We start from the raw sequence: 13,838 nt of genomic DNA, 5'->3' as shown, positions 1-13,838 counted from the left end.
AATTTATTTTACTTTTTCCAAATGATTTGTAAGTTCCTCATATTTTATTTTTGAGTGTATTATAAATCTATTGTTATAGAAAATTATCAATAATTTACAAAATCCTATAAGCGTTTCAGAGATTTTATAAGATGTTTTCAAACTCTCTTTAAAATATATTGTAACTTGAAAACTTATAAAATTTTATGTACATTTTTGAAAGAGAAGCTTATCATCAAATTCAAAAATAAAATGATAAAAAAAATCTTTAAGAAAAGAAAATGTAGGAGTTACTAATTTATTTTTAAAAGTTTAACAAACTTTTTTAATTTTAATCACACAATATTATAATTACTGAAATCTTATAAGTTGTATAATTTTATTTTTAAAATAAGACTCAATATTTTATAAATATTTAGTAAAATATATCTGTACATATTTACAAGATCATTTAAACAATTTCAGCAAAACACACTCTAAATTTGGTAACTCTATGCCCATTTAAAAAATAGTTCAACACTTAAAAGTTTTTAAAAATAGTCCCACTTTCAGTAAAACATATAATTATTTTTATTTTTATAGGACTAAATTTACAATTTTGCCCTCTAAACACAAAACACAACATTTGTTAGCTTAACTTGTACATTAGAGACTCTATCCACTTTTCCATTTTGTCCCATCAAATACAAATCAACTACATAAATATGTATATAGCTTAATCCAAAATTAATTATACAAATTTGGATGAACATGAACCCCATTAGTTATACAGGCTTACTTAATTGCGTGTTTACCACTAATCTTTTCATTTTAATTTCACTAATAAAGTGAAATATACAGAAACACATTACACACACAGTACCATGATTAAATGCAATGTATGATGAAGAAGTTGGGCGAAAAGATGAATGAATGGATTTTGATGAAAGTCATAAAGAAACAGTATCACATAATTAGGTAAAAAGGGAAGGAGACCAAAAGGGAGTAATTAGGAGCCAGAAACAAAAACCATAAATATTTTTTAAATTTAAACCATTAATTGATAAGTATGTTTGCTGCGATGTAATGGGTTTTTGGATAAAACCAACTCTAATATTTTTGGGCAATCTCTCTGTTTTATTAGAGAAGAAAATATTGTTGATATTTAAATAGAGATGGGGATGAAGTTGTTATTTCTTTTTTATGGTAAGTTTAGATTCTTAAAGTTGGTCCACTTATAGATAAGTTGGATCATCAAATCAGTCTTACATTTCTGAACATGGAATTTTAAATCCAAATGCGACAACGTGAAGGATTCTATAGACCGCATAATTCAGTCTTGCTATCATTTTTTCTTTTAACACATAATTACATTGTTCTTTCTTTAAATTTGGTGTAATTATATATATAAACTCTTGATTTAGAAAATTATCCTTAATATTTATTTTTTCTGATAAATTGATCATTCTATTAATCAAAATTCATCCAAATTGCTTATATTAACAAAAAAGTGAATAAAAATTTATATTTACTCATGATTGAATATTGACCTATTGCAAGTTAAATAAATATTTTCTGACCAAACAATCTATATACATCTTTATTCGATAATGCATGTGAGTAGGTATATCTTCATTTTTATTAAGATATTTTGGTCATACATGATTTATTTAACCTACAATAGTGAGTAATAAGTCAATCGATATTAAATATTAATTTTATTTATATATATATTTTTGCTAATATCAACAAATTTAGTGAATTTCGACTAACATAATAATTTATTTGTTAGACAGAAATAATCATCAAGATACTAGGTATAATTTCTCAATTTTCAGGGAGTTTATATTTGTTCACACCAAACTTCAAGAAAGACGGTGTAATTACCCCTTTCTTTAATTGGTCTTCTTTTTGTTACTTACTAACTTTCATCTTTGTTCCACTTACAAAATTATCTTTCTAAGTTAGTAATTTGTGGCATACTCTATTTATATAATTTTTTTAATATTAATTAAAATTAAATATTTATTACTAAATAAAATATATTGCAAAGTAAAATAGCAAAGGTATTGGTAGCTGAGCTTTAGAATATTGAAAAAAGATAATATTTTTAAAAAAAATTATAGAAGAAATAAACTATTATATTCTTTATGAAAGAGAGAGAGAGAATCCCTAATGAGTATGCGATGACAAAAAAGTAGCATGCCACATAAATGGTATTTGTTCATTTGGAGTGTAATTAGGAGACGATATGTAGGGGCGGCAATTGGACTCGAATAAGAGAAAATTCGTATTGAATCCCTCTAATGAGGTGCGTTTTGGATTCAAAAAAATGAAGATCATGGCGAGTTTTGAGTTTTAAAATCTTGAAATAGAACACTAATTCGAGCAATTTTTACCCCCATCACCATATAGCTTCATTCATATTATGATATTTTGGACCTATCTACATATACTTTGGAATATTCACTCATTTATGATACATACATACATTTACTTTAATCACTTCTCTCATCTGATTTAAGTATTGAAAGTTTTAATTCGGAACTAACTCAATAACGAAACATGTTTTTTTTCTTAGAGAGCCCTTCATTTTTCAGGTTCGGATTCGGGTAGGATGTTGAATTTAGACAAATCCGGATGCGTGGCAATCTCGACCCGGACCAATGAGGATATTGACAATTGCATTGTATTCAATTTTTTCCAAACTAGCTTTCCAACTCCTATATATATTGACAATTATAAAATTGAGTTATTTTAATAGTTCGTCGTGCGTGGATGGAGTATGATAATATACAGCTCCATATCAATACGAATGAAAAAAACAAAAAAATATCCCGTAAAACGGATAATGTTTAATTAGCCTTATTATATATTCTTGAAAATGATAAATACCAACTAATTTTGAATTTCAATTTGTTAGATTGGATATCATCTCCTGATGATATACTAAAGTGCCAAATATAATGAATAAATATTAAAATACTCTTCAAATTATGTGATCACAATCAATATTTAAAGGATTTATGATAAGAACATAGTATCCATTCATTCTCTTTGGATGGACGTAGTTCGTGCTCCATTAAGATTAGGATTGAGAATATCAACACTTATTCAACTTTGTAGCGCAATTAATTCATAGTTTGGAGAAATTTTAGCTCAATTTAATTTGATTGAATTTGAACTAATTATATATTAAGTGTAATATATTTATTTTATGATTGATGTACCATTCAAATAAAATAATAAATTACAAGTTGATATAATTGTTTTGTGATTGGTTTAGTTCGCACAAAAAAAAAAATAAAAAAAAGAAGAAAGAGCAGGGAAGAAGAGAAGTGGGAGTCAGACAGGAGAATCTACTCGGAGTGAAGCGCGGCAAAGCGGGCAACTCGACTCAGCCGTGAACCACTCGTCCACACATTCTGAATGAAAGCAATGGCGGCACTCCGGCAGCATTTTCACCTTCTCTTTATCCACGAATATCTCAAGGCATATACAGCACTCCGCTTCGTTACGGCTAGGCTGGCGGAGGCGGAGGCGGAGATGGAGGAGAAGGAGGGCTGAAGCGGCAGACCCACCGCGCGTAGATGAAGAGAAGGGTGAGTACAAGGATGATGGAGAAGAGCACGACGATGAAGAAGAGAGTACGGCCACGTAATTCGAAGTTGCCACCGTTGATTTCGGAGTAGTGCCACCGGAATGGCTGTGGGGTTACTTGCTCCGATGACATGATCAGGAAAAAGCAATTAATGATTATATATATACAGCCAACGTTGCATATAAATAATGTAATGCAGCTAATTAATTTTGGGTTTTGGTGAGAATAGAGGAGTTGGTGATGGTGATGACGGAGGCGGGGGTGGTGGTTGTGGAAGAATTGGAATGGAACGGGGGAACTTCAGATATTAACACAACACTTCATTTCATTTACATATATAAGCAGCGCAGCTCAGCTCAGCTCGCCTCTACTTATAACGGGAAAGGGAAGGGATTGTAATTACTCGCGCGTGGAATTTGCTTTACTTTCTTTATACATTAAAATAGATGTCCAAGTCCTTTCACTATAATATTATTTGATTTATCTCCCCCCCCCCCTCCAACTTTGTTCTTCACCATCAAAATGACGTCGTTCCACTTTAATATCATAATACATTTCTTCAGTGTTCATGTAGATAATTATTGACATATTTATGATAATAATATAATATAATTATTAATTTTTATTAGATTATCACTACATATGTGTTGTTAATAATTTTTTTGTCGTTAAGAATAACTTTTACAAAATAATACATTCATTATTGCAACAAAATAATATTCATATAACTAAATATACGTAATTAATCGACAATACAAAAATTATCTTTTGATTTTTTTTGTTATTAAACTTATATGTAATTTTGTAGTGGGTGATCAGTTTAATTTGTTAATTATAATTTACACAAGTCACTTCTGCATAATGAAAAATTACACATATATTAAAAAAAACGTTCACATCATTTACATAAATTACCTATACTTTTTGAAAAACTACACATACATTTTTCGAAAACGTCAACAATATTATACAAACAATCCATGCTTTTTAGCTATCAAGAATGATTCTTATAATTAGCACACAAATAAAGATAATTTACGTAAATATAATTATCAGTGCAACTAAGATGATGTTATTGGAAACACGCTTTCAGCTCTATTTTTAATGGGTCGATGGATTTTTCAATATCGATCATTTATTATATTTTTAAATTAAGCCCAATTTTCAATGGCCTTATGAATCCATACCAATAATTTTCTTGGTCTATTTAACAAATGTATTAGAATATTTAATATAAAAGGTATACTATTTAGAATATTTAATATAAAATATTATTGATAAGTATGTACAAAAAATATTATTAGTGAATTAAATGTGTTTTAATAAAAAGATACATTTTTATCACAAAAGTATGATAACATCTGCCTATATATATTATTATTATTATTAAATAAATATATATATTTTTATTAGATAAACAAGTATATATAAGAAGCTCATTATCCAATATTAGAACGATCAGTGAAATTATTTATTTAGAAAATAAATGGACACTTAGTAGGCCGAATGTGGATATATAGATATATATATAAATATATATTATTTATATTAATTATGTGCTTGCAATATGATGATAGATCTAATTATAATAGGCCCTAATATAATTGTCATATTACAAAATGAATTTTTTTTTCAACTTATCATCAATAGGTGCAAAAGATGTATAGCTGATGTTCTAGCACAAAATTAAGCATGTTAATTCACATCATGCAGGCATATAAGATTATTTGATGTAAATTGATTGTAACAATTTAAGAACATCTACCGTTGTGTCAACAAAAGGTAATAAGTACGTTACTATCGCTTTTAATTTTATTATGTAACCGTTAGGTGATCATGATGTTAAATAAACTGATCTTATATATATTAATGTGTCGACATAAGCTACGACATGATCTAATTTTATTATAAGTAACAACGGAACCCTTAGGTGAGTAGATGCTACAATTGAATGCACGAAAAACCTCTAATATTAGGCGTTCTTTTTAAATAAAATTGAATTTGTATCATGGAGTTCAAAAAATATATTTAAAGAAGTAACGTGCTCGAATCTTATTATGGATGTGCAATTATTACTAAAAAGTTTCAATAGTCTACACACACAATGAAATTAAAATGATAGCGATAATCTATAATAACCCATGGAATTATATATTCTAGACAAATATTACATCAATAATAGCTTATTACATATATTCTATGATAATCTTGCAAAAAATCATGTATATATAAGAAATAATTACATAATTCGTGTGTGAATAAGAAAATTTAGCAATGTACATTTGGACCTATATGTGAATGACCCTAATTACTATTGTTTCCAATTTCAGATTTTTGTTGACTCTAATTATCCAATTTACGAATTTGATTATTTTGACCCATTAGTAAACCTTTTTCTATCTTAGTCACAAAATTCGGGATATCTAATATAGTAACATAATCCAGAAAAATTAAATACTTGGATAATATTTTCGACATATCTAATGTGAGTAACATAATCCAGAAAAATTAAATACTTGAAGAATATTCACACTATATATATATATGTGTGTATTGGTGAAGCATTTGAACATACTTACATTTCATATACACTTAGACTTATTAGCGTCCTTATACAATTTTCTTGAAATGAGTAGCAACCTAGACTCTATTCCTAAGGATTTGCTCACCCATATTTTGGCTCGAGTTGCAACATCTTCGTTGAATAGCTATTTCAATGTTAAACTAAGGTATGATGAGAAATGAATATTTCATGTCTTTCCGTATAAAAATATATGTATATGTATTAATTTACCTTTTTTTTTTCTTTTTCTTTTGTTGATTTACATATTTTTGATTCAATTCATAGTTGCAAGATGTTAAAAGAGGTAGCAGAATGCAGCAATGTGTATAAGTGCATCTCGCTCGATGAGTTCCCTATGGATGCATTGCACGATATGAATGGAGATGTTAGAAGTTTCATCAATCGATGCGTAGAATGTGAAAATCTCGATGCCCTCTATATGTTGGGAATGGTACATACTGTTTTTTTTTTTTTTTTTTGCTTTGTTTCTTACAAATTAAGCATAGACAGATGATCTTTACTAAGAATTATGTTCAAATTGTTTCAGATTGAGTACTTCAGTTGCAATAATCTAGCCAAAGCCCTTGTGTGCTTGAACAAATCTGCAAGTTTAGGCCACGTCGGAGCATATTACATTATCACCATCATTCTATTATTAAGTGGAAAGGACTTTAAACAAAGAGGAGTTACGTTACTCAGTGCAATGAAGAGCTCAGTGGAGTACAGAGAAAAAGTGAAATATTACCGTGAAAAATTAATCAAGTTTTTGAGGTCAGCCAAGACAAGAAATCCTAAGGTGTTAAATGGCAGACCAACTTGTTGTACCAATGATCGTCATAGGTTCTTGGAGACAAATGCTTTGGCTTCAGTTGGAAACACGGACAATTATGTGTTTTGTGATGCTTGCACATGTGATAGGGAATTGATCTATATATTTGAAGGGATTTGATCGATTTAATCTTGTTTATCTTGTGTTAGTTATTCGATCAGGTTCCTGTCATTTTACTTTATGTTAGTAGTATTTGTTCAGATGATATAAGGTTTACTTTCGAATGTTAATAATGTGATTTTGTTGAAAATCTTCATTTCACAAAGTAAGATTTCAATGGGGTTTAGAAATTTATTACCATTCTTCTCCTTAACTATTCAAAAATTGTTTTTGGTTTTATGTTTTGAGCTTCACCATTAATAATTTGAAAAGATAATATGTATCAACCTTGTGAATTCTAACCTTTGTGTTGTATCAACAAATATAAATTGTCACATCAAAATATTTGCGTATACTAAACTTACCTGCTGTGAACAATGTAAGAAGGGATTGGGAAAATGTGTTAATCCAAAACATATCATATTGACACTTTATGAATTTAGATTCAAATACACAAATTCATCTCATTCTTTATATAATTACAATGATCTATTGAGGTGGTTGTTGTAATACAACGACACGCCATATTTAACAGCAAAAATTTATACAAACATCCTCAAGATACATTACACCAACACCCCACAGGAGTGTATCTATAATTTTGTAAAAAACAGAATATTTATGTATTTGGACCTAATTCTCAAGAATGTTAATGTACATAATTAATGAAATGAATTTTAAACTCCTTTATGAAAAATTCTTGCCATAAAATTGATTTAGATTCTGTCGAGCTCGATCTGGACTAGAATTTTCTCTCATGTAAAGTGAAAGGGAGCATGTAGGAAGTTCATGTTTGTTGTCCATTTTTTCAGGTTATCTTGACTTAAAATCCATGTATAAATTTGTACCTTTTAATATTATAACAATCGTTGTTATAAAGTTCTTTATAATAATTATTATTGATAACTCTAACGTTAGTTTATTTATGAGTTTTCTAAAGTGAGAATCTGCGATCTAACATTCTAACGTAACATATAGATATCGACTTACATATTATCTACATTAGAGTAATCCCGCTGAGAGACATTTATTATGGATAAAATACTTAAAGTTCGAACGTATATGAAATAATTAAAGAACTACGATTATCTAACAAAGAGAGAACCTCCGTAAACGACAAATGTAAATACGTACATTCCATAAACTAGACATAGAACTTTAACAGATTAACTTCTCTTCAATAGTATTTAGATCAGAATTCTTAAAATGTTGTTTTGTAAATATTAAATATTTCTTTTAGACTTAGTTGTTGAAATTTGCCAAAAAAATTTATAGAGTAAGATTTTATTTGGTACTCAATTTAATATAACATTGAGTGACATTTGAGGAAATTTGTGTTTGTGTTTGAATGTTTGATTTTAATATTTAGAGTCAAATGAAAATCTGCAAGAATTGATGTGAATCAATATTTTCTATAATTGAAAATACTATAATGTCACGTCAGTCATGTCAAGTTTTAGGTAATTTCATAATAGATACAAAAATGGGCCCATAGCAAGACAATAAACAATAAACTACTAAATAAGCAATTAGATAATTATAGATGAGATCGAATTTAATACCTCTTATGGAGTGAAAAGTTTTGAAGTTTCAATTTCAACATGGCAAAATAAGAAAAATAAAAATCAAAAGAGGATGTTATTTGTTATATTCAAAGCTAAGTAAAATGTGGGGCCCAATGGACTGTGGGCCTCTGGGGATTTGGCCCATAAACTAAGAATTGGGCTTTACAAGACCCTAAGCCCATTAAATCCTTCTTCGTTATTGGTTGATGCCCATTTTGCCACTCTCCTCCTCTGCGGAAACCCTAATCCAAATGCTAGCTCTTCGCAGGCTCAACAACAATTGCATACTCTCGCTGCCGATTTACAATGTGGCTGCCCGTTGCTTCAGCACCCAAAGCCCCAATTCCAACCTTAACGCAATTCTATCCATCGCCGAGTTCGACGATCTAATCAACGCCGCCGGCCGCAAACGAGACTTCGCCGCCGTGCGCCACCTTCTGTCGAGGCGCATGAGCGATGGACTCCTAAACACCAACAATACTTTCCAGTTCATCGCCATAGATCCCTCCGTGCTTGACGAGCTCCTGCAAAGTCTCGGCGTCATCGATGATTGGTTCACCAGAAAACACGCGCACGACGCGGTGGTGGCTCAGCTCGCGAGATTGTACCGCACGACGGATGCCCTGCGTGTGGCGGAGACCATGGCGAGGAAGAAGTACGGAGCTACGGCAGTTACGTTTCACCCCATACTTAACGCGCTAGCGAGGAAGAAGGAGATGTCCGCCGCTTGGCGGGTGTTGGATGTGATGCACGCGTGCAACGTCCGCCCTGCCTTGACATCGTATAATTACATCATATCGGCGCACTGCTCTGTCGGGGACGTGGCTTCCGCCGCGGAGGCGTTGGTGAAAATGGAAGCAGAAGGGATGAGGCCTGACTCGATGACGTACGACGCGCTGGTTCGCGTGTAGTCGCGCTGGTTCAAGGAGCGTGTAGGGCGCGGAAGGTGGAGGCGGCGTTGGTGCTGATGAGGAGAATGGTGGAGGATGGTGTGCCGGCGTTGTTCTCCACATATACGCACATTATAAGCGAGATGTTGCGATGTCGCTGTGATAGGGCGGCGTTGGAGTTCGTGGGGATATTCGCCGGCAGGGACAAGAAATTGGATGCAGAGAACTTTTTGTTTCTGGGGCGTAGGTTGAAGAATATGAAGAGAATTGCAGAGGCCAAAGTGGTGGTTGAGGAGATGGTGAAAAGGGGTTTGCCAATTGCCGATGGATTGGAGGGTTTAGAGCCAAATTTGCAATGTATAATAGATTTGACTGAACCATAACCAGTTAAACGATATTTGTCGTGGGCTTGCAGTACGAACTAAAAAAGAATTACCAACTATATAATAACTATATTGTATATATATATGGCTAAAAATTTTCTTTCTTTGTATGCTTGCCCCCCCATTTTTAGATAATTAGTATACAGTAGTCGCTTTTGTAATTTATGATCAGTTCAAAGTTGTGAAAAATATGATAATTGGAACAACTTTGACATGGGTAAGCCAAAAGATAGTTGAGTGGCATTATATGTAATGAGATAGATTGCAGTGCGTTGGCCAGATTTCCTTCCAAGTGGTATAGTAGGGGGATGGACCCTTTCAGTTTGATCCATTGCTTACTGGAACAAAAATGAAGACATGGGAAAATTGTAGCTCAAGAAAAAGTATCTCTAGTACATCTAATTATCATAGTAAAGTTTAATATAAGATGAAACAGAAACGTTGTGACATAAGATCCAGATCCTGAAACTTCATCCATTAATGAAATGCTGAACATGATACTAAAATATAAGATGAACCCATATAATGTAGAAATTATGCCATAATTCATTTAGAAACTAAACACCAATTCCAGAGTTTTATGTTGGTTCCTACAATTCTAAAATGAACTAAAACACCTCTGTGTGTGTGTGTCTCATCAAATATGTATAGAGAGGAGAAGTCAAAGGAATTATAGTGGATAAGTACAGTAGAAACCAATCCATCCTCGTATACATCTTTAACAAATGAAACCTTAAACCATACCCAAACTCATGTTCAATATTCCACAGCTGCCCTCAATCTTACACAAACCCAAACCTTAAAATTTCTCTCAAAATTAATCTTCTCATGATAAATCCAATAGTGCATTACACAAACACCTGCAGACAACACAAACACCTGCGCGCACACAAATTTACGGAAAATGGAATCGACCAAACTGATCAGATGGCAGTGAATTGGACTCTGGGATGTCGAGAAAAGGAGCCATTAATGAACCCCCATGATCATCCAGAAACAACGAACGGTGGCCAACATAGCTAGCAAGACGAGCTCGTGCAAGAATCAGATCATGTTGTAGCTCCACCATCCTATGCTGCAACAACGCTATCGCGCCAATGCAGCCGTAGACAGGATCCCTGAGCCTCACCTCGGCCTCATAAACGAGGGAATTCACTGTGTCTTCTCTCTGATCCTCGCCCACCTCGTTTAGGATCTTGCTCACGTTGCTAGCTCCGAACACCTTATGTACCTTGGCAAACTTCTTCGGCTCGTCGGAACGAAAATAGGGTGCGAATTGGCAGTTTGGTGTGCATCTTCTCTTCAAGAACTTGCAGGCTGCACAAGAAGAGCTTGAACGAGGTTGCTCTTGATAGCTCTTCATGCCTGAGCTTCTCTTATTTACTCGGAGTGTGTTATCATCAGTACTTATGGGCCTCAGCCCCAAACCGGAAACTAAATTTTAAGGTATATTACAGTTACCATCATGAAGTCTAACAAGGTTATAAATATCCCATTTGAGACGTTACAAATATTTCTCTCAAAATAAAAATTAATTATACAGTCACTAGATGGTGAGCTAAAAATTACTACTTTATCCTTGTTAATTTTAAAAAAGACACATTTGAAAGTGGAAAAAAGATTTGAAAGTTGGCTATCACTAGGTAGGGCATATTACTTCATAAAAAGATCTTAGAAAATTCTAAAAAACAATTATAACTCATAATTTAAAAAGGCATTTTGGTCAATTTATTATAAAAATTGAATAAAAACTTAACAGTGACTAATGAAATGGGCTCGTTGTTATGCGAACATTAATATAAGGGGGTATTTATAATTTCTCGGATAATAGAGAGGTTTTTGTAATTTACCTAATTCTTAAATGATGTCGGGGTGTTTTAGTATGAGGTCAAAATTGAGATTTTGTGTATTATGAGAGTCACTAAAGACACAATTAATGCGAAAATTTAACTAAAGCAGTAATTTTAGAGATTATTTTGCTCAACAGTTTGATAAATTGTCAAATCAATAAATAACAACATTATTACTTCGCATGTTCTCCTTTTTATGTGATTTATAATAATTAAAAAAAAAACCTTGATGGAATTCAACTGACCCAATATCATTAAATTCCATATTGCAACCTTGAAAATTTAAAAAAAGGAAATGGTTGGAAAATAGGAAGAATGATGGAAATGTCTAAAGAGGAATGATGGAATATGATATAGTTGAAGAAGAAAGCGGACGGAACAATTGTTCGTGGCATGATGAGACTAAATTAAATGGGTCCTATATATGTGCACTCATCAACCAAAGTTTGATGACATGTTTCACACAACATTGGGTTGAAGAAAAGTTGTCTCGAAAAGACAAATCAAGAAAATTATGGTTCAAAGTCGATTCCTGCATAAAAGTGGAAATCTTAGCATAATTTAAGGATCTCATCATCTAATGTTTAATCCCATGATGGAAACTATATGTCTTGCATTTGACTTTCAAATTATTTTAAAATATGACGGACATTAGCAATTACATGAGAACTTATTTATTTTGATTGAAATGGAGGCACACTATAGTCCTCTTTTTTTTTTATAAATTATTTTAAAAAGAACGAAAAAATATTAGTCATCAAAATAAACATAACCAAGGGTTGTCGGTTACTTGAAAATGTTTTTTCTGTCTTTTTTTTTTCTCTAAAAAAAGTTGATTTTTGGTACAAATAGAACACGAAGAAAAGAAAAAAAAAAAGAAAAAGTGAAGTAAAAGAGAAGGGTGAAAAAGGGTCACTTCGAGTAGATAAAAGTTGTTCAAATAATGCTAATAAAGAGTCCCACTTAGAGATAAAAGTTGTTCAAATAATTTGTTATTTGTGGTGTCCCAACAAAGAGGAGAGGCCACTAGCTAGCCGTGCTTGTCACCACCTCATGCATAATGTAATTTGCTTCTTATATTTTTTATTATTTCATATATATTCCTTTTATTCATTGTATATACGTATAAATCTAAAAAATCTTTCCTTAATCACAAAAAAATTCCGTTAATTTAAATTTAACATAAATGACCTGAAAAGAAAGATTATTGTTTCAATTATAAGAAGTATACGTGTGATATTATTGCACACGTATTGCATTTTATAAGCATACTTTAGCTGATTTTCTTGAATTTTTGTCTTCAACTGCATTCTTGTCTTGTAGTCTAACATAAGCATCATGGAGCTCCAATGTTATTAGGCTTAATTACACCGTTTTCCTCTAAAATTTAGTGTTCCATGCAAACCTCCTATAATTTATACCTAATACCCATGACATTTGTCTTTATCCAACAAATTAATCCGTCTATCAATAAGGTTCATGAAATTTGCTAACATCAGTAAAAAAGTTGAATAAAAATTCATATTTACTTCCAATAAATTTATAAATTTATTGTAGGTCAAATCAATCATTTTCTAATCAAACTACCTTCATAAGATTGAAAATCTACCTCATCACATGCATAAACATGAAAAAATGTATAAGAATAATCTGGCCAGAAATAATTTATTTGTCCTGAAGTCAGTACTAAGTCAATCTGGGGGTAAATATGAATTTTGATTAAATTTTATAAATATTTGACTAGCGGATGAATCTATTAATTGTTGGGCGGAAGAAAAGCATCAAAGATATTTGATGTATTTCTCAAACCACAAAGATATTATATCAAATCTCGGAAAGAATGGTGTAATTATCCCATGTTTTTAAGTTATGATCAGGACTTAAAATTAACAAAGCTCAACTCAATAAGCTCCACATACTCATTATTTTCCTAGTATGAAAACTTCAGCAATAATTAGGATCCAAATAGAGAATTCATTCTCCTTCTACCTCTTACATGAAGCTCCAAGACTGGCATGCATGAATCAGGCGTATCATATTGTATTTTAATATAGAGGTTTCGTTAGGATTTGGCAATGCAGTACACATAACAAGAGTCCA

At 31.7% G+C, this 13,838-nt stretch overlaps 3 protein-coding genes across 3 annotated transcripts; 2 read left to right on the top strand and 1 right to left on the bottom strand.

Moving 5' to 3' along the window:
* Positions 6,188 to 7,071, top strand: LOC105167200 (putative F-box protein At1g67623). The gene is made up of 3 exons (XM_011086823.1): positions 6,188 to 6,288; positions 6,408 to 6,573; positions 6,670 to 7,071. Exons 1-3 carry the CDS (start codon positions 6,188 to 6,190, stop codon positions 7,069 to 7,071), a joined length of 669 nt encoding a protein of 222 aa, XP_011085125.1.
* LOC105167029 (pentatricopeptide repeat-containing protein At2g40240, mitochondrial) lies at positions 8,586 to 9,507 on the top strand (the record flags this gene model as incomplete). The annotated part of the gene is given in 1 exon segment (XM_011086585.2): positions 8,586 to 9,507. A coding segment is annotated over 1 exon segment (686 nt), but the record flags the coding sequence as incomplete, so codon positions are not given.
* On the bottom strand, positions 9,576 to 11,332 carry LOC105167028 (LOB domain-containing protein 21-like). The gene has a single exon (XM_020695542.1). The coding sequence runs from the start codon at positions 11,249 to 11,251 to the stop codon at positions 10,784 to 10,786; it is 468 nt and encodes a 155-aa protein (XP_020551201.1). The 5' UTR covers positions 11,252 to 11,332; the 3' UTR covers positions 9,576 to 10,783.

This window comes from Sesamum indicum, linkage group LG7, assembly GCF_000512975.1.
Source record: "Sesamum indicum cultivar Zhongzhi No. 13 linkage group LG7, S_indicum_v1.0, whole genome shotgun sequence".
Taxonomy (NCBI): Eukaryota; Viridiplantae; Streptophyta; class Magnoliopsida; order Lamiales; family Pedaliaceae; genus Sesamum; species Sesamum indicum.
The sequence above is the reverse complement of the archived record's forward strand: the minus strand, read 5'-3'. Positions and strand labels throughout refer to the sequence as shown.